We start from the raw sequence: 25,931 nt of genomic DNA, 5'->3' as shown, positions 1-25,931 counted from the left end.
CTTTCTAAATCATTACGCCAGTTTTCTTCTTCCTCGCCCTTAATCTTTCTTTTGACAGAGATGTCCACTTCGTGTGAGTCGTCAGTAATGACAAATCTCTCCATGCACCCCCACCTTGGGCTGTCCCTTCTCCACTGCGCAGGCTGCAGACAGGCTGGTCGGTGAAGACAGGCGCCCTGAGCAGCTTCTCGCGGCAGGAGCAGCTGAACGACTCCGAGCAGGAGCTCATCGTGGGCGTCATCAAGAGAGCCGACATGCTCGAGCAGCTGGAGCAGCGCCGCGTCGGGTACAACCCCGCTTCACTCTTACCTTTTATTTATTTCCATGCGTGCCGCAGTGTATACCTGCGCTGCTGTCGGTGATTGCTTGCTTCGTGTGGGTGTTTGTTCTTATTCAATTCGTTTTTTTCGTGTTCTGCGAGTGGCTTCGGTTGGTTCTGCGGTTTGTTTCAAGGTTAACGACTTGCGTTGCTCGAGAGAGAGCAGTTAAAAATATGATACGCACTTCGACATGCAATCAGAAAAGAAGAGTTATTCTCGTTCGCCAGTGCCGAATAGTTTAGATTTTCTTCGTTGGCGTTGCTCGTCTGGAAGTGCGTGGCTGTCGATGGGACACTTCATTTCGCTGTCGGTAATGACGCCGCGCATATGTTGAACAGTCAGGCACGCACAAAAAAAAAGTATTAAACGATAAATAACTTCTGTTGCTCGTTGGGGTAGCATTTTTTTTCTTCAAATACTGGTGGCCCCAGCAGCGAGCTTCATAAAAAATGCCAGCAAAGGCATATCTGTACCTACGTGTATATTAATATCCACCTGCTCTTCGCCTAGGTGCTTACTTTAACTTTCAGCCGAGGCTTGTTACACGTGGATGTTTTATGCCACGATATATATATATATATATATATATATATATATATATATATATATATATATATATATATATATATATATATATATATATATATATATATATATATATATATATATATATATATATATATATATATATATATATATATACCGGGTGTCCCAACTAACTTGAACCAAGGGATACAAAATAATACATTTGAGATAGGTCAGTGAAACCAATTGTATTCAACTGCCAGCCTCCTTGCGAACTACAGGCGATTTTTTGTTTTGCAATTACTTAATTAGCTAACTATGTTAATTTTTCTAATTGATTAAATATCGACTTTAGACCAAACATGTATTGGAAACTTGTAGAGCACATTCAGAAACCCCCATTCCATTAATTGCGATAAAGAAAGTCTCACGTGTATCTTTTTTTCCGGGCTCAAAAGAAAGCCCGCGAAATACAAATAATACCACGTGACTAGTGCATTTGTGCGCCGCGATTGTGGTGCTCTCAGTCGTGGTTTGAGCGAACGAAATTAGCTGCGGCCGTGTCTCCTTTGCCCTGTTAAAGCGGCAGGCCGATATGCCTGCGATGGCTTCTTCGCCCGCGTCCGACAGCCGGCCCACGTGATGGTACAAGTAGCACCGAGAGCGGCGAGCCGACACCACCGGGATTCTAACAAACCCTCCTTCTCTCCCATCAGCGAACTTTACGGCAAACGGATGAGCGATAAGGTATCAACCACTGAATCTGCGCATACAGGCTTGGGTAAAGGGGCGAGATGACATCATGTGACTCGATTAAAATTAACGCTGCACCTTCATTTGCCGGTTCTTTATCGTCATCCGCCTGTCGTGATGTAGGCTGCTGCGGTGCACAGGCCTGGCCAAGATCGCGGTGACGACGGGCGAGCTCGAGCTCGCTCCAACCATCGCCAACATTTCTGCCTGCCGCTGCAACGGGACCATCGGGTCACGGCCGCAGCTGATTTCGTTCGCTCAAACCACGACTGAGAGCACCACGATCGCTGCGCTCAAATGCGCTAGTCACGTGGTATTATTTGTATTTCGCGGGCTTTCTTTTGAGCCCGGAAAAAAAGATACACGTGATACTTTCTTTATCGCAATTAATGGAATGGGGGTTTCTGAAGGTGTTCTACAACTTTCCAATTCACATTTTTGGTCTAAGATGAATATTTATTAAATTAGAAAAATTAAAATAATTAGCTAATTAACTAATTGCAAAGCAAAAAATTGCCTGTAGTGCTCAAGCAGGCTGGTAGTTGTATGCAACTGGTTTCACTGACCTACCTCAAGTATATTATTTTTTAACCCTTGGTTCAAGTTAGCTGGGACACCCGGTATATATATATATATATATATATATATATATATATATATATATATATATATATATATATATATATATATATATATATATATGTATGTATGTATGTATGTATGTATGTATGTATGTATGTATGTATGTATGTATGTATGTATGTATGTATGTGTGTGTGTGTGTGTGTGTGTGTGTGTGTGTGTGTGTGTGTGTGTGTGTGTGTGTGTGTGTGTGTGTGTGTGTGGTGTGTGTGTGTGTGTGTGTGTGTGTGCGTGCGTGCGTGCGTGCGTGCGTGCGTGCGTGCGTGCGTGCGTGCGTGTGTGTGTGTGTGTGTGTGTGTGTGTGTGTGTGTGTGTGTGTGTGTGTGTGTGTGTGTGTGTGTGTGTGTGTGTGTGTGTGTGTGTGTGTGTGTGTGTGTGTGTGTGTGTGTGTGTAGAAACCTTTGTATATTTTCTCTCGGAAGTGGTAATGCGAAAGACAGGCAAGCCCTACTTAAAAATTGTATGAGGATAACCTCACATTTTCTCACACAATCTTAATTCACATAAGAAATCACATACAAGACGCATATAATTGCATAAGGTCTCATAGTTTCTTGTACATTATCATAAATTATGTACGATATTTTATGATAATGATGTGCACCGTTGAGAGTCTATGCGATTAGATGAGATTTTATGACCGGATTGCCCTGTGGAACTTTTGGTTTTTCAGTAGGGTAGCTTTAAGTAGTTGTCTTCAATAAAGGCATAACCACCTCCGGGTCCACAATATTACCGCCAAGGATTCTTTGCAGTGTCACCGTGAGGACATGCATCACTTGCTCCAATTTGTGAACCTTAGCTTACATCAGCTCAGACATGTGTAGTGCTGCAAGCCCAACTGCAGCCCTTACGAACAGGTGTTTTGGTGCGGGAGTCTTGGAAAAAGGAATGTAAAGATAGCTTCAACCAGGCCTCGTTTCGCACGCTTGCATACATTAAGGTGTTGTCGCAGGCCAGCAGCCTGTGCAGTGTACCGCTATAAGTTGTCGCGCGCCAGCTAGAAGACACTTTGGGTGCACATCGCAGCCCACAGAACCCTCGTATCGACACTAGTTTCTAGGTCTGCTCTGGAGTCGCCCAAATGCGTTCACGTTGTCCGTCCGTCAATGTCTTTAAGTGAACTGGGAACCATCGTGCTGATGAAAAAAGCTGGGCGAGGCAATAAGCTCACATTTTCTCACTCAAATCGCATAAAAGTCACATACAAGTCACATATAATCTCATGAGATCTTGTAGAATCTCATAGGTTCTCGCATATTATTACAAATTATGGAAGATTTCATGATAATGATGGCACCGTATGATATTGTATGCTATTTGAATGAGAATATGTGAGGTTATTGCCTCGTATACTTTTGGTTTTTCAGTAGACTAAGCACGCTTGCAAGTGCAGTCCTGCACGCTGTATCCTTGAAATGCCGATGCTTCTGTAATTGAACTGTCTACATAGGAACCTCTTTCGAGCTCTACCGCACCACATTTGCTTATTTTTAACTTGTGCCTTTCGGTGGGATGAAATTACGCGCATAGGCATATTTCGGTCGATAATTGCGCGCTAGCAGACGCCAGGACATCCTGCTAATTCTGGCCGCCATGCGCTCAGAAACATGGATGCGGGGTGGCTTTCTCGTATACAGTGAAGCAGTAATAAGCTACCTCGAGTGAACATGTTCCCTATTATCGAAAGTGATTGAAGTTCTGCGACCGGCGACAGCATTGTTCTGAGAATAAAGCTAATGGAGTCGGCTTATTTTTTATTCGCACGAAACATTGCGGCTTCCGTTCATTGATGCGTTCAATCAGCCAGTAGATAAATAACAAATTCGCATCAGGAAAATTTTATGTAAAACGCGGAATAAAGCAGCAGTAAAGGTAGCAGATATAGGAAATACGCAGCGTAAATTTCGCTTTGATATCGCGTAGTTTGATCTTACACTGTGCAAAACTATCCAGAGAACTGGCATCGCGGTATATTTCGGGTTGTAAAACGTTAAAAATAAAAACAAATAGCTGGGGTTTAGCTTTAGTTAAACCCGGTAGGTTCAGTAAGCAAACCCGACGTAGCTTCTTCTTCTTCGTCTTCTTCTTCTTTCTTCTTCTTCTTCTTCTTCTTCTTCTTCTCTTCTTCTTCTTCTTCTTCTTCTTCTTCTTCTTCTTCTTCTTCTTCTTCTTCTTCTTCTTCTTCTTCTTCTTCTTCTTCTTCTTCTTCTTCTTCTTCTTCTTCTTCTTCTTCTTCTTCTTCTTCTTCTTCTTCTTCTTCTTCTTCTTCTTCTTCTTCTTCTTCTTCTTCTTCTTCTTCTTCTTCTTTTTCTTCTTCTTTTCTTCTTCTTCTTCTTCTTCTTCTTCTTCTTCTTCTTCTTCTTCTTCTTCTTCTTCTTCTTCTAAGGTCAAACGCGGCTATGGGCCGGGTTTACGCGACGGGCTGAAACCTCGCGTAGTATTGCTTACGAAATAAAAACAATAGCAGTGACAGTTATATTTCAGTCATGCTGTTTCGGTGCAGGCGGCTGGTGGACCGGCTGGAGAACATGAAGCGCAACGCCCTGGGCAACGGCACCAGCCAGTGCGTGCTGTGCGCCAACGAGTTCGGACTACTAAGCGGGTCGCCGCTCACCTGCTACGACTGCAGGAAGGTGAGCACTGGCCGCTTTCGTTCCCCTCCACTTTGACCTCCCAAATCCCTCGCAGATTCCACATGGAATGAGACCGCAGTCCCCATGTTTTCCCTCTCTTCGTAGGCTGCTGCCAGCTTACTCCGTCGCGCTGTAGCGTTCGTGTGCACCCAGCGAGAGAGAGAGAGAGAGAGAGAGAGAGAGAGAGAGAGAGAGAGAGAGAGAGAGAGAAAGGCAGGGCGGATAACTAGGCGATGCCCAGTAGGCTACCCTACACGTGGGGAGGAGAAGAAAGGAAGAAAAAGGAAAGAAAGAGCGCCAAAGAAAGTAGTCTGTCACATGTCCAGAAATCTATAGTAAAATGGGGTAGAGAGCGTACACCTAAAGTCTAAAACTCAACCCTGAGTGCTTTAAAAACTTAAGGAGCACCTTCACTGCTTTCCTTTTCGATGAAGGTGTCGTCCAAGGGTCCATAATATTAGCTTATGTAAGAGGGCGAGAGTCCAAGCGGCGGAGTGTAGCACCCAGTTTATTCCGGCAGCCCAAGGAGCCAACAAAGTACGACGAAGTAACTCAACTTGTTACACGATTTCACTGCATTGACTAAGTGGCGATCAATTATTGATCCCTATTGGCAACTTTCACGAACTATTGGTGGGGCTGCAGTCGGGCCAATATGGCGTCCATAGGAATTGGATTCGTTCTGAGATAAACCTGGGCGCAATAATAGGTTTTCTTGATTGCGCGACGTAATCGCGAGCTGTTGAATTGAAATGGAGGATCTATAGTTGTAGCTAATTTGTATTATTCGATGCAAAACAGAGAACCGATGACAATGTCAGAAACGCGGCACCACGAATCTTCCGAGCGAATTTTCGGTCGATGGGACCACGGAGTGGCAGCAGTGGGGTTTTGATGACATGAAAAACAACCTCTAATATTTTCACAGGAACATTAGGACAACGCTGTGTGAACGCGCCGATAACGCTCTCGTAAAGGAAGCACCGAACGTTTATGTGCGCTGCCGATCTTTCTTAGCATTCTTTGAAGACCTAAGTGGCATCAGTTTCTTAAAAATCCCCAATATGTCACTTTGTTTAGGAAATAGTCTAACCGTGTTAGCAACATAATGGGAATCTATTCATGTTTTAAGGTTTCAAGGATATGAGGATTTCAAATGGAGTCAATTAAAACTCTTATTTTTATATCGAGGATGGTGAGGACCGTGTTTAAAAAACCTCTGAGTGGACTTGTTAATGTCCATATCACGGTCAGTTAAATGGCAGCGCGGCATACAGCAAGAGTTTTCAGATAGGTGCAAACTATGTCAGGATAAGGCGGATCTGGTACATATGATATGAACGTGTCCATAAATAAAAAATATAAATGAACAGACAAAAAAGAATTTTGGGAGACTACTGTTGAGCTCAGACCCTGAGACTCAGTTAGGTGTAATCCGACTGGCCGAACACGCCGCACGGGTCCAAGGGCTCCAGGCCGTCGTGTAGGCGGGTAGGTTGACGCCTACCCTGTATCTGCTGGAAATTAAAGTTTTTACCACCACAATTTTTATTGCGAAAGCAATACTACTCGCACTTTCAAGCCTTCGCGTGACCCAGCCGCAGTTACGTCTTACCCATGTGACGCTGTGACGTCACATCCCACGTGACACACGGGCTGGCAGGAGCCGCCAACTTGGGTCTCTCGTTTCACATGGGACGGTTATGTCAGAATCAGCCTGCTAGGACCCTGACATTCATGTACCCCTATAGACCACTAAGGCACGTTCATATGGGTTGGTTAAAGCAGGGCTTTATATCTGGGCTGAGGAAGAAGAAGAAGAGAAGAAGAAGAACGGTCGGTCCCCTGCAGCTAATGCTTTCGCTCAATATTTGGTTCAGCAGCGTTGAACCCTTGTAATATTTTTTCTGTCTACGGAATCGCAAAGCTCTGCTTTTGGACCGTCTTTATCGAGGAAACTTGCTACACTTGTGTGCATTGCGCAAGTCTTTATGTGACCTCCATGCGCTGTCGCAGCTGCAGTGTGTGCAGCATCGGTCTTCGTCTCTGTTTGCCCCCTCGCAAGCTCCTGCAGTACCGTGCAGCGCGCTTTAAGTTGCACCTGCTATAGCCACCGCCAATGAAGCCTCGGCTCTTCCTATTTTGAGCCTTTAGCCCTCGAAGCCACAAGTGTCGTGACAGTCTCATAACTTCCAAATACAGGCCTGTTAGCGCCGTAAATGGTCAACGATGGACACATTAGGTGAATTTGTTTTGAAATCTCGGAATCAATCTGTCCGCTTGCATGATAGGAACGGTGTACAGAGAAAACGCTCTAGCACGTCATCTGGCTAGTATTGTATACTCGCGTAGAAAATGGCATGCAAGGAGGGATGGGTTTATCGAAGACACGGGCGTGGCGTCCTAACGTTTGACTATATTGAAATAGTGTAACATCATAAAAGGCTGGCTTGTTCGAGTTAACGGGGAATCAATCCCTCTGTGTCGTTTGCGACAGTTTACATAGACGCCTTGGCGCTGTTCAGCTCAAGAAAGAAAATAGAATAGAAAGACAGGGAGGTTAACCAGGCGATGCCTAGTAGGCTATCCTACACGTGGGGAGGGGAACAGAATGAGAAATAGGAAAGAAAGAGTGCCAAAAAAAGGGAATCTATAACATGTCCAGATACCTATGGGGAAAGGGGGTAAAGAGCGTTCAGTTAAAGCTGTATAGAAGAGTAGCAGGGTGATCGCCAATAGCAGAATGCCCAAACCACAGGTGATTTCACTTCTAAACTACAGAAACTGTTCATGACTGAATAATCTGTCTGTCAGTACATCGTCCTAACCGACTAAAGCCTGACTGCATGTGTCAAAATGAAGAGAAGGAAACCTCTTGTTCAGGGAGGAGGAAAGGGGGAAAAGTAAGACTAAAAGAGAGTGGGAGGCGGCGGGTGTGAAAGCGAAATAGAACTTCCTTTCTCTATCAGGGATTATGAGGCAGCGCACCATGAAACACACAGACAGGGAGAGGGACAAACGCTGATCCCTCAGCGCTTGTCCCTCTTCCTGTCTTTGTGTTTCATGGTGCGCTGCCTCATAATCATGGCATACCAACTAGCCCCAATCATCCGCTCTATCAGGGAAGAGGGGGGTAGGTGGGGAAAGAGAAGGTGATTAGAGGGGTAGGTGACGAGTGGAGGACGATGGAGAGGTGGTCTTTAAATACATACAAGAAAAATCAGAGTGTAGGCTTAACCCATTTCTACTGCATCAATCGTTATGATCGTACATTTTATATACATATTTTTTTTCCTCAGCACGTATGCTCTCGTCGGGAGCGAAGAAATTGGCTGCTCGGATTTCGAAATAGGAAGGACTGTATTAGCTTCTCTTGATGAGTCCCGCATATTTACTAAATTATTTTGTCCGAGAAAATATGGCGCTATTTAAGTTTATACTGGTATATTGTATCCCCTGTTAAATTAACTTTGCGTCAACAAGTAACAAAAATAGTCAATAATGTCCTCATCATTATGGCGTAATGAAAGCATTTGGCTGTTTTTGCGCTGAACTGGAGGCAGCAGCAAAGCAAGCGAGAGTATTACTTATAGATATACTTCGCGGTAGAACTGGTTATTGAACCGCGATGTACATCGGACTCCTGTTGATAGGCAGAACTCGATAATTTCGCTCTTGGTCAGTGCAAAATATGTGCCCTCCTTACAGGTTCCGCCGGCGTTGATTCACTTTGTTTGGAAAGTGCTTTTTTTTTTTTTTTTAATTGAAGTTTCACTAAATTCACTCGCCGCTGCCGCTGGAACCCTCGTCTTACTCAAACATTGGATGCTAACAGAAAGAGTCAAAATTAAATTGAGGACATTACAGCGAAGTATATAGGGATAGGGAGATTATAGGGGCAGCTGTAATAGGCAGAGAGAAGGTGCAGTGGAGCAGGGTACAGACTCGCGTTAATGGTGCTTCAGCGTAAATAAAGCAGGAGTAGTGGTCTGAGGCAACGACGCGGGATAATGGTTTCGGAGATTAACTAAGTTGACATGACAGTCAAGCGAGCACGTGAAATATGGGCAGCTTTTCTGGGCTATAGTGTCGAGGGCTGTTAGGGAATCAGCGGATGAGGCCTTTGCCCCTATAGTAGAGGTGCTCTGTGCTGACGCTGATGGTGGCAACGTCAACTATAAGCGTCTCACTCCAGGAAAGAACTATAGCCGCATACTACAGCCTACAGTCTGATGAGAAGAGAGGAGTCACTGGAGAAAGATTTGATGTTGGGAAAGGTTGAGGGTCGCCGGAGAAGGGGTAGGCAGCGAACGCGATGGTTAGATGGCATTCTCGAGGCATTGCAGATGAAGCTATGTGATGTTAAGAAGATAGTGAGAGACCGGAAAGCGTGGCGTGACATGGTCCATAGGGTCACGAAGAGTCGGACACGACTGAACGCCTGAACTGAACTGAACTGAACAGCCTACAGGGACAGCCACGCGCTGAATTCCTCCGTAACAAAACGTAGTGCGATTTATAATTAAAGACTTCCCTCTTACCTAAACAATAGACAACCACTTGACAAAATTATAACCCGAATAATTTTGAGGCTGTTGGCTTGTTTAATAAAACGTCAAAAGGTGCTCCCCTATAGTGTGTTGATTACTCAATGGAGTGGTACGGTACGCCTTGGGCCGCGGCCCATTATTGCAAATTGATGCTTTTTTTTTTTTTAGTTGTATCCCACTGTAGCCATATTCCGTCGAAAGTGCAAGGACGAGAACGTCAGCCGTGTCTATTCCTGCTCTGCGGTGCTGCGCCCAACTGCCGGGAAGAGGCGCCGCCGCGCAGGTGTGCATGCCCGCGGGTCTGGGGAAACGCCTTCTTCGTTTCGATCATGGGACGGCCGTCTCCAGAGACGCGTACACAAAAGAGACCTCGGTTTAATAAATGACAGCGGGCTCGCTGGCACGGATGGATGGACGACCCGGCGACAGAAAGAGAAAGAAGCCCCGTGGGCGGTTGTTAGCTCGCGACCAGTGCAGAGCTTTCTGCGACATATATATGCTCGTGTCTGCATCTTTCAGCTCGGCTTCATTTTGGGCGTTTTTTATTGCGCCAGACGCGGGCGCGGTGCTGACGAGATGTAGGCCAAACTCAAAAGAAGCGTCATAGTGGCGCGCACTAGAGACTCAGCGGAATGATGGTTCCATATGCCGAATAATCGTGCCTAAAACCAATCTTTCGAATAGCGTTTGCGTACATTTTGAAGCTTCTTGGTGCTTTTATCGCTTGAAAACTGCGGTGACCTTTGCTGCAACCCGCTTCCGTTTCATCTCCAAGTTATTTATTTGTTTTAGAATATTTGAGAAGACGTAGAAGTGGAACTTTCTGCCGGCCATTGTAAAGCTTCATTAAACCGGCCAGGCAGGTTCGGGAAGTTTGCGTTAATTTACATATGCAGGAGAAAAATTCGGGTGAAATTCGATCGACGCTAACTTAATTGGCGACAGCGGTTTCTTTAATTCTTTATTTTTTTTGTATCGCCTCGCAGTGCGCGTTTGGAAACACCGATTCCGAGAAAATTGCGATTGCGTGCCGTACCTAAAGTTTGCGTACCGTATGTAAAGAAGTCTTCCTCCGTGGGAGGAAACCTTGCTTTGCAGGCGCACACAGGTCGTGCCCCTCACAAAAAAAGCAAAATGTTATTCGCGATTCTGTTTTCTCCATTGTGTACGTTAACAGTGGCTAACGGTACGCCTTAAAGCTTCATAGCTGAGTAGTTTTGCAGGTCTGTTTAATTAAGCCTGGTTCGCTGAAGTAATACGGGAATGTGCATCTCGTACTAGTGATCTTTCATATAAAGTAAGTTTGCCAGCAGGATCAATGAAATGCGCGATTCTGTTTACTCCATTGTGTACTTTAACATTGGCTAATGGTACGCCTTAAAGCTTCATAGGTGAGTAGTTTTGCAGGTCTGTTTAATTAAGCGTGGTTCGCTGAAGCAATATGGGAATGTGCATCTCGTACTAGTGATCTTTCATATAAAGTAAGTTTGCCAGCAGGATCAATGAAATGCGCGATTCTGTTTACTCCATTGTGTACTTTAACAGTGACTAATGGTACGCCTTAAAGCTTCATAGCTGAGTAGTTTTGCAGGTCTGTTTAATTAAGCGTGGTTCGCTGAAGCAATATGGGAATGTGCATCTCGTACTAGTGATCTTTCATATAAAGTAAGTTTGCCAGCAGGATCAATGAAATGCGCGATTCTGTTTACTCCGTTGTGTACTTTAACATTGGCTAATGGTACGCCTTAAAGCTTCATAGCTGAGTAGTTTTGCAGGTCTGTTTAATTAAGCGTGGTTCGCTGAAGCAATATGGGAATGTGCATCTCGTACTAATGATCTTTCATATAAAGTAAGTTTGCCAGCAGGATCAATGAAATGCGCGATTCTGTTTACTCCATTGTGTACTTTAACAGTGACTAATGGTACGCCTTAAAGCTTCATAGCTGAGTAGTTTTGCAGGTCTGTTTAATTAAGCGTGGTTCGCTGAAGCAATATGGGAATGTGCATCTCGTACTAGTGATCTTTCATATAAAGTAAGTTTGCCAGCAGGATCAATGAAATGCGCGATTCTGTTTACTCCATTGTGTACTTTAACATTGGCTAATGGTACGCCTTAAAGCTTCATAGCTGAGTAGTTTTGCAGGTCTGTTTAATTAAGCGTGGTTCGCTGAAGCAATATGGGAATGTGCATCTCGTACTAGTGATCTTTCATATAAAGTAAGTTTGCCAGCAGGATCAATGAAATGCGCGATTCTGTTTACTCCATTGTGTACTTTAACAGTGACTAATGGTACGCCTTAAAGCTTCATAGCTGAGTAGTTTTGCAGGTCTGTTTAATTAAGCCTGGTTCGCTGAAGTAATACGGGAATGTGCATCTCGTACTAGTGATCTTTCATATAAAGTAAGTTTGCCAGCAGGATCAATGAAATGCGCGATTCTGTTTACTCCATTGTGTACTTTAACATTGGCTAATGGTACGCCTTAAAGCTTCATAGGTGAGTAGTTTTGCAGGTCTGTTTAATTAAGCCTGGTTCGCTGAAGTAATACGGGAATGTGCATCTCGTACTAGTGATCTTTCATATAAAGTAAGTTTGCCAGCAGGATCAATGAAATGCGCGATTCTGTTTACTCCATTGTGTACTTTAACATTGGCTAATGGTACGCCTTAAAGCTTCATAGCTGAGTAGTTTTGCAGGTCTGTTTAATTAAGCGTGGTTCGCTGAAGCAATATGGGAATGTGCATCTCGTACTAGTGATCTTTCATATAAAGTAAGTTTGCCAGCAGGATCAATGAAATGCGCGATTCTGTTTACTCCATTGTGTACTTTAACATTGGCTAATGGTACGCCTTAAAGCTTCATAGCTGAGTAGTTTTGCAGGTCTGTTTAATTAAGCCTGGTTCGCTGAAGTAATACGGGAATGTGCATCTCGTACTAGTGATCTTTCATATAAAGTAAGTTTGCCAGCAGGATCAATGAAATGCGCGATTCTGTTTACTTCATTGTGTACTTTAACATTGGCTAATGGTACGCCTTAAAGCTTCATAGCTGAGTAGTTTTGCAGGTCTGTTTAATTAAGCGTGGTTCGCTGAAGCAATATGGGAATGTGCATCTCGTACTAGTGATCTTTCATATAAAGTAAGTTTGCCAGCAGGATCAATGAAATGCGCGATTCTGTTTACTCCATTGTGTACTTTAACAGTGACTAATGGTACGCCTTAAAGCTTCATAGCTGAGTAGTTTTGCAGGTCTGTTTAATTAAGCCTGGTTCGCTGAAGTAATACGGGAATGTGCATCTCGCACTAGTGATCTTTCATATAAAGTAAGTTTGCCAGCAGGATCAATGAAATGCACGTTTGGTTTCCTCCATTGAATGACTCTCTATGTCTGCATGCTGTACCCAGCCAGCGGGCTTGATTCGCGCTTGTGAGGCAAGCTACTGTGCCTGTATTTATATATTTCATATGCCTTCTCCCACATCGTCACCCATCATGATCTTCTCTCCCCTTCCCTTTCCCCAGTGCAGAGTAGAAGGCCAAATTAAAATTATTCCGGTCAACCTCTCTGCTTTTCCTTTCAATAAATCCATCTATCTACCAGCGATCACAATGCGCTCGGCTGAGTAGGGGACAGGTTCCGAGCTCCGGGCTTGATTGCGCTCACAAATTTGAGTTTTATCCTGTAGAGTATACATTCGTGCTTCATTTTTTTTTTTTGTTCCTACTTGCCGAAGGTTTGGTACTTTGCTAAAGACTATACGGGCGATAAGTACGGCCTAAATTAATCAGGAAAACGTGCGGATCGCCAAAACCTATAGCGTTAACGTTACCGTACGAAGGCACTGAGGCGCTTTTTGAAATGAATATTGTTGTGCATGTACTGCGGAACAGATGGCGTGGTGCATGGAAAAAAGGAAAAACACTGTGAAGCAATGTCGTGTAGACGTCACGAGAGCGTTTTTCAGATGGAAAATTTGGGTTGTGAGAGATGACAAATGGCTAGTGGGTTATGGGACTTATTTAACAACTTACGTTACACATGAGCAATATACCCCAGTGCAGACGAGGCGTCTTTACTAAGACGTAAGACCCACAACTGAGACTGCTCTTTTTCTTTTGTTGACATTATGTGATAGCTCAAAGCCTTCGTTTATTAAGACATGATATTAAGGACACATACTATACTCCTGTTCAGTCGGCTCACTGCAGGGCCGGCAACGTAAGGTTTTCCACATTACATGAAAAGAAACAATAGCAAAACTGACAACGATACTGTAGACAGTGACGAAGTTAAGCGCAAAGCTGGAAAAGGGTGCGATAGGAGGCGCACCTGGTGATTCAACTCGGTAGGCTTTCGAAAACAATGCGACCGCTCACGAACGTGAACAGGTTCCTGTCGCTTCGACGCTACAAAGAAAACCTAGAACGGAACAGCTGACAGCGCTGCCTTGTTTACCGAAGAAAAGCTCGTGGTGTGGTGTGCTGTGCACTAGACCCATTTCAAGACCGTGGTTAGTAACATCTACAAACAATGTGCTATGCCCGTAACCATTTCATGCTTACATCTACTCTCAATTAAGGGAGAATCAGTAATTTACTGGTAGATTTCGCGCGAAAAAAAAACAGCAACAACGCTTTTGCGTGCCCCACTTATCGGTGTTACGTTGCTGACATCAGCGTGTCTTACTCCGTTGTCTAAACAAAAAATCGTGTAAGACAGCAGATAGAATTTAAATGCGCATTTGAGGCAGGCTGGCAGAGGAAACTTTTCCTGCTCCGGCAGATTAGGGTTAGGCTGTTGTTACTACCGGCCCAGACCACGCTGAAAGTCATAAAATTGCGTATTGGTGACGCAGGTCCGGACTATACAGTTAGTATGCAGTTGGAGGCCGCAAATAAACTGCGCTCCTACTCGATGATATTTCAATCGAAAGAAATTTCGAAGTGATTGCACTAGTAAGCAAACAATCAAGCCGGAGCCCACGTTCAGTGCTATAGCAGGCACACACTGCGTGGCGACAGTTAAAGAGGTTCCACTTCGTGACGCTTTCAAATTGCACTCAATTGCAACGGGGAGGTACAGAGAGCTGTCCGCAACATGGCGGACCGTTTGATCCGGCATATTTTACGTGGTTTACGATTTTTACGTGGTTATATTTTTACGAATTCGCGTGCGTGATGTGCTCGAGAATACAAACGTGTTTGCCTTTAACGACCCCATTTTATTACGAAACGGTGATGCTGTGCTCTTTATTTGTGTGTCCGCAATGAGTTAAGCAATCAACGCATGTGCTCGTTACAGAAAGAAAAACAAATGAACAGCTACTTCATGTGGCCGGGGCTCGCTTTTCAGCAATAATTTTGCGTTTGAACAAAGTCTGCCGCATAAAGAGCACCTGTCCTGTTTAAGTTGTCTTTATTATCTGAAATTCGTTTTGGAAGCATCCGCCATGTATACCCTTTGATTGTTTTGAGCGTAAATACACTCTCGTAAAACTCGCACAGTGTTTATAAAATTAACGCCGCCTCGTCGATGGTTTCTACCAATTTGGTGACTCAGCTGTGTGCATTGATAGTCGCCGTAAGTGATTAAATTTTGCCAGTGGTGTACAATAAGCCCAGTTATTATGGTTTAAGTAATTAAATTACATTGCATATATTTTTTTTTTTACCAGTCACGAATACATTGTAATTGAATGCGCATATACCACGTTGTACTCTCGAGGACAAGTTTCATGTCGATATTTAAACAAGTGTTTCATGTATATTTTCCTTTTTTTTGTTGTTGTTGTTGCTTGCAGGCTGTTTGCAGCAAGTGCAGCGTGGACACGTACGGCGCTCAAAGGGAACAAATATGGCTATGCAAAATTTGCTCAGAAACCCGAGAGGTGAGCGGGTTCGGACTCGTTTCTTCTACGCTTCGCAGCGTGCTGTTATTTTTATTGTTACATTATTTTTTATATCTTGTGCTTCTTGCTGTGATGAGAGGTGGGTCACTGTTAAGCAGGGAATCCGCCCTCTAAAATCTGAAAGTCACATGGCTGGGAGTAAGCCATCAGGTCCGCTGTCTTTAACACCTGTTACCGTTTACCCCAAGTTTCTAGTGGGGTGATTCCACACGAAATACGCCACTTTCTCGATTTACTGCGGCTTAGTAAAGGTAATACAACTCCTGAAAAAAAACAAAAAAAAAGAACCGAAATAGGGGACGAAACTACACTCTCTAAAGATAATGGCTGCAACTCTTTCAATCCAAAGACACTGTACATTGACGGATAAAAAAAAAAAAGCCACTAGTACAAATGGCTGACCTCCGGAGGGACAGGACACGCGGCACTGCTATTCTCTGAACACGCCAGTAATCGGGGTGACAAGTAGGAACGAGTAGAACAAAAAGATTTTTTTTTTTCGGCGCTCTGAGTTTTGTTCACTTCCGTTACTCTTCACTCGCCACTAAGAACTTGATCGTACAGCCTACTGGGCGAAAGCATATCTTGCCAGCTAAAATGAAGACACATCCAAAGTGCCGCTAGCACTAGCGGACATGTTGTACCTCTTCAATAAGACGCTCTGACGAGTTGCTACATTTCAAGCGAGAGAGTAAAACAGCGCTAAGAAGTCGGGACGAAAGACACATGCAAACATAGACGCGGCGCTGACTTCCAATTAAAGTTATTTATGAAATGGCTTATAAGGCTTCTAAACATAACAAGAAAGAACCATAGCAGAAAAGGCTCAGCTAAATGACAACAGCACATACAGCAGAATGAGAGCGGCTGTGAAACCCGAAAATATGCCCTTCTAGACACTTGATCTCTGATCTCGATAGCGATATCGAAGCCGACCTGACGCAGTCGTCACCTCTTCTGACAATACGGAAGGCTTCGATAACCTCCCTTTCTGTTTTGGTGCTTGCCTTAGAAAGGAACGAGGTTTTGTAGCCGCCGCAGCTTCTGCAAAGCAGTGGTGGATTGCTACCTGTACCGGTGAGCATCGATCTATTGCGATCAAGAGAAAAGACAGAAAAACGGAGCGCGGCACGTGCAGAATAAACCACGAGACTAAGTTCACCAGGTGTGTCTCCGAGGTTGTCTGTTAGGTATACCTCTATCTTGCGATTGGGTGTACATCGGCCAAACCGGCCGGTGCTTCAGTGAGCGTGCCCTTGGACGCAGTAGATATATGCGCGTCGCTACAGGTAGCAATCTAACACTGCACTGCAGAAGCTGTGGCTGCATCCATTATCTGGACAAAACCACATTCCTCCCTAAGGCAAGCCACAGACCCGAAAGGGGGTCTATCAAAGCCTTCCTTATTGTCTAAAGGGGTGTCGACTGTGATAGTTTGTTTTCGATATCGCTATCGAGACAAGAGATCGGTTTTTTAAAAGGGAACGTTTGAGTTTCACAGCCACTCTCATTCTGCTGTATGTGCTGCTGTCATTTGGTCGAGCCTTTTCTGCTATATTGTCTTTCTTGTTGTGTTCAGAGGCTTTATCAGCCACCTGCCTTGTCGTGTATGTTTAGCCCCGCCTTCTTTGCGCAGTTTTGCTCTTTCACTTGTATCTCTTGGCGTGCGCTTGGCAACAACGTCATACTTCAATATATTTATTTACTTATCTTCTGATCACTGGCTTCACTGATTACGCTCATATACTACATTTGCATGAACACATAATTATTTGTTCCTAAAGGATTCTTGATGGGAATTTTCTGGGGATATATTTTTAAATTCTAAAACATTTGCACTTTCTTTTCGTAGCGTCCTTCTCTCCCTGGTGCTTAACTTGCCCGCTCTGAGGAAGTGCAGTATGTGGAATAACACGTGTTTACACGCTGGCAATAGAGTGTCTGCTTTCTGCAAAGTTATTTTCAATTTATTTCTATGTCTGCCTTGCGCTATACGTACGGGCCTAAAAGAGGGTAGATAACGAATGTAAGTTTAAATAAACGCGCGCCGACTAGCTAGAAACTAATACTGTACACAGCTACCATCGCTAGAGCATCATGTTGGAAGGTTTATAAACGTTCGCAGTCGATATTTGTTGCTTCTTGACCTCACAAAGATCTCTGCGCCTACCATGGGCTTGACTACACAGCATCCGGGAACCGTCATATCAGGCACCTGTGGCTACTGAAAGGAACGAAGGGCAGCCAGTCAGAGTCTAATAATTGTGACAACACAGATAGTCACTAGACGACTTGCACCGGCAGCTCTACCGATTATTATATTTTGTCTGTTTAGTGCACCAAGTGACTTCTTTCGCTGTACTTTAGCGCGATATTTTTTTTCTGCCCACGAATAACTGCTCACTTGTGCTGATGCCAGGCACGCTTGCTCGCGAGTCAGTATCAAGCGGCGAGGAACTGCTTACTTTAATTGCCAACCTCATCGCTTTGCTGGAACCTTCGAGAATACACGTCAGTCCAGACAGGAACGATCAGCGACCGTACGCTTGCAGAGTTGGACAGCGAGGTCGGCATTCAAACGTCTTGTGACTGTAGAGTTTGGAGGAAAGCTGCATGCTTCTATGCTTGTAAGGGGCACGCGCTGCTTAGCTTATTGTGTCGTTCTGCTGTCTTCCCTCCTTCGCCCACCCATGCTGGGGCAGATGTGGAAGAAGTCCGGGGCCTGGTTCTACCGGGGCCTGCCCAACTACATCGCACCGGAGAAGAGCGAGGTGACCTGTCGCTACGGACCCGTGCGGAGCAACCACAACGGCACCGAGGCCACCACGGCCGCCCTGGTGGGACGAGGCTGGCACCGGGGTGAGCAACCGCACACGCCTTGAGGCGCGGCGCCTTTGCACCCCGGTCAGGCGGTAATCGTGAGGCAGATAGCTGAGTGTATTCTGTAAGAAACCAACAACTAACGACAGAACCGCGTGAAAATGCAACTAAATTCTCTGTAGTCTTGTCGTCACGTCAGATTTTTCTGTTGCTCTGTAGTATGTTTCTATAGTCTGTGGTCTGTAGTAATTTTTTGTTGTAACTATACAAAATTGGGATATTCTGTGACAAAAAAAAAAAAAAAAAAAAAAAAAAAAAAAAAAAAAAACATAAAACAAACTGAGCCTGTCGTGACAACAGAAATAGGCCTACTGGCAAAATCCGCTCAGGAATTCTGTTGCGACAACAGAAAATGTTCTGCAGGATTTTGTGCCTACTGAAAATAGGGCTCGACTGCATTGTGCAATGTCGCTTCGCGCAGCCGCATCGTAATCAACATGAGCATTGCGGGCACAGTTATCATTCTAGATCTTCACTTTAAAGATCTTCATCAGAGGATGTTACATAATGGGTGGGACACAAATAAATTAATAACAGAGGAAGTACATGATAATTCCAAAAATGAGGGTTACAAAGGTTCTCAGCTCGACATATGCGACATTCGCCCCGTATTTCGTGTTTCTTCGTATGATTTTCCGCGTGCACAGAAATAGCTTGTCGTTTGGTTGCTCTTTCTGTATGTGCCGTTCTTTATAGATCCTTTAGCACCACAACCCTCGTTCCGTTCATTTAGTTCCCTGACGAGGCCTGTCACTGCTTCTCTGAAAACAGTGCGTTATGCGCCGTAATTAAATACAGTGTGTCGTCCTAATTAGTTAGGGAATGACAAAAAGAGCGTGCAGCATTCTACTTTTGCAGATTTCATACGCTCGCAGCTCACGTTTACCTGGAACGTTGACCGATGTGAAAGTCTCAAAGTTTCGGAAGTCTTAAGAATGCGTCGGTTTTTCTTTGTGGGCGCAATTCCATTTCTCGTGCGCGATTACGAAAGTAGAGTTGATGTATTCTCTCTGTGACTGGCCAATAAGCCGAAACAAGCGCACACAGATCACCTCAACTCGCCTTTGTAGCAGCGATTTTTTTTTTTTTTTTACGCGCAAGGCTTTCAGTTTCCTAAAAGCGTAAAAAGGCGCTTTAGTTTTATTAGACGAGGCTTCCTCATGAACTGTCGATTCTGGCCGAGGCGCCTGATTGGGTTCCAAAGTCACACACACACGCGCGTGCAAGATCGGCCATGCTTGACAAACAGCTCGATGTGGCAACCACCGTGCCGGGGCGCACATCAAACACGGTTTTATCAGCAAGGCATTGCGAAATCGTTCGAGGTTGGGTAACTTTCTGTCAAATCGAGAAGATTGGCTCCACAGCCTTCCTATGCTGGCATAGTGTTTTACTGTGTTCAACTTTGATGCTCAACTGCGCCCCAGGTAGCACCGAACATTAGAAAGACGTTCTAAAATTGTTATCTAAGTTGCCTGAATGTTGCCTAACCGTCTTTGTGACATAAAACTAACAATAGTAAAATATTCAAAGAAACATTACACTTTATACTAATGTTGCCTTTTGAATGTTACTATATGTTATATAACGTAAACATCATTTTAATGTTACAAGGAAACTTTATTTGGATGCGATCATTTAAACGTTAAAGGAATGCTGAAATCATAACTATAAAACAACATATCGTATATATATTTCAAACACTGAGTCCCGGCACTTTTGCCCTTTTTCTTCCAGTAACCGTGCTTTTTTTTTTTAATAACACTTCTTTGCATGCATCTAGAACATTGAGATGAGGCCTGCCATAGAATGCTGCCGCAGCCCTAATATTTTGTTAGAAAGCTTCGCTTGTGATTCTTTCGTAACTCTCACCCTAACGCCGTCTATCCAATGAAAGCCCGCACCGATACATATTGTCACCAACACACGTAGCAAGCAGCACAACAACCGAGCTGGCCCTTTTTAATCAAGCGAAAACTCGAGAGAGACGAGGATGACGCTTAGCCACGTGCCAAACCATTCGGCCACTTGGTGGCGCCAGAAGATGGTCAGCGGTGTGGCATTGCCCCCCTTCCAAGGGGCATCGACCCGATGCCGCAAACGTAGGGGAATAGTCGAAAAGCGGGGCAAGTAATACGGGAAAGTCTCTGGCTCTGGTTTGGATCCTGAATTGGTTTACCGATTGTAATAGGGCTTCATTCTGGCAACGTGAACTATTTCAGATTTCGGCTGCCGAGAGGAGCGTACAGTGCCTTGTGGTAGCACCTCGTAGTTCACCGCGCTGAGGCGGCGGAGCACCTCGTAAGGTCCAAAGTATCGCCGCAGAAGCTTTTCAGAGCGCCCTCGCAACCGTATTGGGCTCCATACCCAGACTTGGTCGCCGGGCGTGTAAGTCACCTCTCGGTGTCGCAGGTTGTAGCGCTGGGCGTCGTGTACTTGTTGGTGCCGAATTCGCTGTCGGGCAAGCTGGCGTGCAGCTTCTGCGTCACGAATAAATTGGTCAGCCCCCACGACAGTGGAGGGAGCAGAATCTGGAAGAAGCATGGCATCCAGCATAGTCAAGGGTTCGCGTCCATGAACCAAATGAAATGGAGTGAAGCGTGTTGTTTCCTGGAATGCAGTGTTGTATGCGAACGTGATGTACGGCAGAATCCGGTCCCAGTTCCCGTGATCATCGTCTACATACATAGAAATCATATCGGCAATTGTCTTGTTAAGCCGCTCAGTCAGTCCATTAGTTTGAGGATGATAGGCTGTTGTCTTGCGGTGGGTGGTGCCACTGAGTCGAAGTACCTCACTCGTGAGTGCCGACGTAAACGAGGTTCCTCTGTCAGTTAAGACGACTGTTGGCGCACCATGACGGAGTACAATGCTGTGAATGAAGAAATGCGCAACTTCATCTGCGGTACCACGTGGAATGGCCTTGGTCTCACAGTAGCGGCTAAGGTAGTCAGTGGCAACCGCTATATACCTGTTACCCATGGAGGACTTCGGAAATGGGCCCAGTAAGTCCATGCCGACCTGTTGAAATGGGAATTTCGGGGGATCGATAGGCTGTAAGAGCCCAGCTGGTTTAATGGGTGGTGTTTTCCGCCGCTGGCACTCACGGCAGGTACGGACGTAGCGGTGCACAATGGCAGCTAGCCTGGGCCAGTAGTACTTTCGGCGTATCCGTGCCAATGTGCGAGAAAACCCGAGATGGCCGGAAGAAAGGTCATCGTGGCACGCACGAAGAACTTCGTCATGTAGCGTTGTGGGTACTACAAGCAGATAAGCAGTTTCTGTTGGACCGTAGTTCTTCTTGTAGAGCACACCATCACGCAGGCAAAATGACGACAGTCCGCGCCTGAAGAGCTGAGGAGGAGATGACACGGTTCCTTCGAGGTATTCAATGAGGGGTAAAAGTTCAGAGTCAGCCCGCTGCTTTCGGGATAAGATGGACGTCGCGATAACACCAAGGAAAACGGAATCGTCGTCGGAGCCGTCCGCGTGGCAGGGAGTAGGGGCGCGGGACAGACAGTCAGCATCACTGTGTTTCTTGCCGGACTTGTGCACGATTGTAACGTCAAATTCTTGCAACCGAAGGCTCCACCTAGCAAGCCGACCCGATGGATCTTTCAGGTTTGCCAGCCAACACAGAGAGTGATGGTCGCTCACGACACGAAACGGACGACCGTACAAATACGGACGAAATTTCATGACTGCCCACACAACAGCGAGGCACTCCTTTTCGGTAGTTGAATAATTAACTTCAGAACGGGACAAAGTGCGACTGGCGTAGGCAATGACACGTTCTGCACCGTCCTGCCACTGAACAAGGACCGCACCGAGGCCAACGTTACTGGCATCCATGTGCAGTTCCGTGTCGGCCTCTTCGTCGAAGTGGCCAAGTATTGGCGTACATTGGAGACGGGACTTGAGTTCCGTGAAAGCGTTTTCCTGGTCGGGGCCCCAAAAGAACGGCTCGGCGTCTTTTGTCAGGCGGGTCAGAGGCTCAGCGATCTTGGAGAAATTGTTAACAAAGCGACGATAGTACGCGCAGAGGCCGGGAAATCGACGCAAGCTTCGTTTATCCGCTGGTTTGGGGAATGAAGAGACAGCGACCGTCTTCTCTGGGTCTGGGCTAACACCTCGAGCGCTGACAATGTGGCCGAGAAATTTCAGCTCGTTAAAAGCAAAGTGGCATTTTTCGGGTTTTAGAGAGAGACCGGCAGATCGGATGGCCTCGAAGACAGCGCGCAAACGTTTCAGGTGCTCGTCGAACGTGTCTGAGAAAATCACAACGTCGTCGAGATATACGAGGCATGACTGCCACTTCAGACCAGAGAGTACAGTGTCCATCATTCGCTGAAATGTGGCAGGGGCCGAACACAGGCCAAACGGGAGCACTTTAAATTCATACAAACCGTCTGGCGTAATAAAAGCGGTCTTCTCACGGTCTCGCTCGTCAACCTCTATTTGCCAATATCCACTGCGGAGGTCAAGGGACGAAAAGTAAGTGGCATGGCGAAGGCGATCGAGGGAATCGTCTATGCGTGGCAGAGGGTACACATCCTTTTTCGTGACGTTGTTGAGGCGTCTGTAATCCACGCAAAACCTCAAGGTTCCATCCTTCTTTGCGACGAGGACAACAGGCGAAGACCAGGGGCTCGTCGACGGTTGGATAACGTCGTCCTGGAGCATTTCTGTTACTTGGCGGCGGATGGCATCACGTTCTTTTGAAGACACCCGGTAAGGACGCTGACACAGTGGACGTTGGTCATCGGCAACTATAATTCGGTGCTTCGTTAGTGGCGTCTGTCGGACCTTGGAGGTTGATGCAAAACAATCTCGGAACGAATTGACAAGATTCTCTATGCAGCGTTTCTCACTGGGCGAGAGATGCGGGTTCACATCAGTCTGAATGGCTGTAGGCGTCGCATTGTCGGTTTCTGACCTGTTGGTTAAAGCGTACTGGCCTGCACATTCTCCAAGTTCTTCAAAATAAGCGACCGCCGTGTTCGCCGTCAAATGTTGGGGTTCACATGTGAAGTTTGTCACTAGCACGTTGGCTTGGCCACGGACAAGTTCGACAAGGCCCCGAGCTACACAAACTTGTCGAGTTAGAAGCAGTGACATGTTAGCTTCAGCAATGCCACTCGTGCCGGTGCTATGATCACATTCGACTGTGACGAACTTGCTCGCACGCGGAGGGATCGTTATGTGGTCGTCACAGACACGCAACATCGTTTTCCGGAAGTCCGTGTTGCTATCAACGGCTCGCTTCGTTGAAAACGATACCATGAGCTGCTGCCGAAGGTCTATAACCGCACCATACTCTTGAAGAAAATCCATGCCGAGAATCAGATCTTTGCAGCACTCTTGTAATACGGCAAATGTGCCAGTGAAAGTAAAACCGCAGATCTCTATGCGGCAAGTGCACATGCCAATCGGCGTCATTACATGACCACCGGCGGTACGCATCATTGGCCCAGACCAAGGCGTCAGAACCTTACGGAGTGCCGTGGCTAGCTGGCTGCTCATGACGGAGAAATCGGCGCCGGTATCCACAAGTGCGGTCACATCACAACTGTCGGCGGTTACAAAAATTTCCCCGGAAACAATTCGTTCGCAGCACGTCGGTAAGTTCATCGGATCGGGTCGTCGCCGCTCGGGCCGTCGCGTCAAATCGTCGGGTGGAGGCTGTTTAATCTGAAACGTAGCGGCGGCCCCACCCCCGGAGGTCGCCGTGTTTAGTTTTCCCGGTGAGGGGACGTGCCTCTGAATTGCCCAGAGGAAGAGTACCGAGTGGGCGAAGCAAAACGCTTCGGAGATGTCGATCGCGACCGCCGTTGTGGTGACGTTGGCTGCATCTCGTTAGCAGCCAGGTACTCCTCAATCTCCTGTGGTCTTTCGCCATAGCGGGGTCGAGGCGCGTTTGGTGGAAATCCTCTCAAGCCTATTCTCCGGTATGGGCAATTGCGAAGAATGTGACCAGGTTCGCCGCAGTGATAACAGAGCGGTCGTCTGTTGGGCGTGCGCCACAAGTGCGCCTTGCTGATAGCGGGACGCTGGTATTGCTGTGGCTCGACGGGGCGCAGATCTTGTTGCTGCTCGACGGGGCGCATGTAGCGAGGCGGTGGTCCGACAACGGGACGGAATGGATTTGGCTCGGGAGCAGGTCGACGTAAGACATCACTATAAGTCATGATGCATGGCTCCGGTTGTGGTGCTGGTGGTGGTGGTGGCTGCACCGCTCGCCGAATTTCATCACGGATGACGTCCACGGTAGAATAATTATTTGCAGAGGGAGCATTCAAGTGGAGGTTTTTTTTTAGCTCTTCGCGGACAATGCTCCTCACAAGCTCCCGCAATGCCTCGTCGCTGGCTGCTGGCACGGACGCGCAGCAGGGTGTGGCCGCTACACTTGCCTGGCGGCCGTATTGGGTACTCCGTTCCTGCAGGGAACGTTCCATGCTGGTAGCTTCTCTCGCGAAATCTGCGACAGTTCTTGGGGGGTCGCGAATGAGGCCAGCGAACAACTGCTCCTTCACCCCGCGCATGAGGTGCCGTACCTTCGTTGCCTCAGGCATGGTAGGGTCGGCCCGATTGAAAAGCCGCATCATGTCCTCGACAAACATGGCCACACTCTCATTTGACTGTTGAGACCTTGAACGAATTGCAATCTCTGCATTTTCTTTGCGTGCACTCGAGCTGAATGTTGTAAGTAACTCACGGCGAAAGGCTGCCCAGTTGACAAAGGATGCCTCGTGGTTCTCGAACCACGTCTTGGCCGAGTCTTGCAGCGCGAAGTACACATTCATTAGCTTCCGCTCGTCGTCCCATTGGTTAAATGCAGCCACACGGTCAAAACTGGCCAACCAGTCTTCCACATCCTCTAACCGGTCACCATGAAATGATGGCGGTGATCGCGGGGCGAGAAGGACGAACGGTGGGGCGTTGCTGGAAGGCTGGCTTGTCTGGCTGCTCGTCGTGGATGTCATGGTTCGTAGCGGGGTGGACAGCGGTTCAAACTCAGGTTGTAGGCCTCGCAGGCGGCGGCTGACTTTATGGACAGGAGTCGCGTCCACGCGTTGATGAGCAGCGTCACTGACGTCTTCGGGGGCAACGTACATGGGATCTTATCCTGCACAATCCACCAAATGTCACCAACACACGTAGCAAGCAGCACAACAACCGAGCTGGCCCTTTTTAATCAAGCGAAAACTCGAGAGAGACGAGGATGACGCTTAGCCACGTGCCAAACCATTCGGCCACTTGGTGGCGCCAGAAGATGGTCAGCGGTGTGGCAATATTATCAGTCTTTTTTTTTCTTGAAAACAACCCGAGACTGGAATGGCCTTTCATCCGAAGTGGCAACCATCACCAACTTCAGCCAATACAAAACCACCATCGAATATATTTTGTATTTATATTAAATTTCACAGCCCACTCCTCATGTAATGTTCCCGGGCCTATGAATAATAAATAAATTAAAACAAAACTTCGCCACTGTCACTCATGAAGCACCCGTTGGTGATGGATATAAAAACTTGACTCTGTGCTATTTGTTCAGAGGTGAGAGTAGGAGTTAATTGTGCTGTACTGCGAAGCTCAAATGCCGTCCTCATTGTTGGTCTTCGCAAAGAGCTAATGTTGTGCACTATCAAGAGCGGTGGGCTTACATGCTTACACAGGGTTGCTTTATAATTTTCAAGAACGTTACATTTATGTTGTGC

General features: G+C 46.3%; 1 protein-coding gene across 4 annotated transcripts in view; it reads left to right on the top strand.

Annotated features, from left to right (window-relative positions):
- The window catches only part of Rph (Rabphilin), a 123,893-nt gene that overhangs the window by 44,905 nt on the left and 53,057 nt on the right, over positions 1–25,931 (top strand). For 3 of the 4 annotated variants that reach the window (XM_084598642.1, XM_084598643.1, XM_084598641.1), the window contains 4 exons: positions 143–286; positions 4,747–4,876; positions 15,226–15,312; positions 18,036–18,192. In XM_084598642.1, coding sequence (XP_084454768.1) covers positions 143–286; positions 4,747–4,876; positions 15,226–15,312; positions 18,036–18,192 — 518 coding nt within the window. The remainder of the gene's footprint in view (positions 1–142; positions 287–4,746; positions 4,877–15,225; positions 15,313–18,035; positions 18,193–25,931) is intronic. The other variant, XM_084598644.1, reaches the window with a different exon arrangement.

This window comes from Amblyomma maculatum, chromosome 3 (assembly GCF_055883805.1).
Source record: "Amblyomma maculatum isolate TAMU_Amacu chromosome 3, ASM5588380v1, whole genome shotgun sequence".
Lineage (NCBI taxonomy): Eukaryota > Metazoa > Arthropoda > Arachnida > Ixodida > Ixodidae > Amblyomma > Amblyomma maculatum.
Note: the sequence above shows the minus strand (reverse complement) of the source record. Positions and strands in the feature narration are given on the sequence as shown.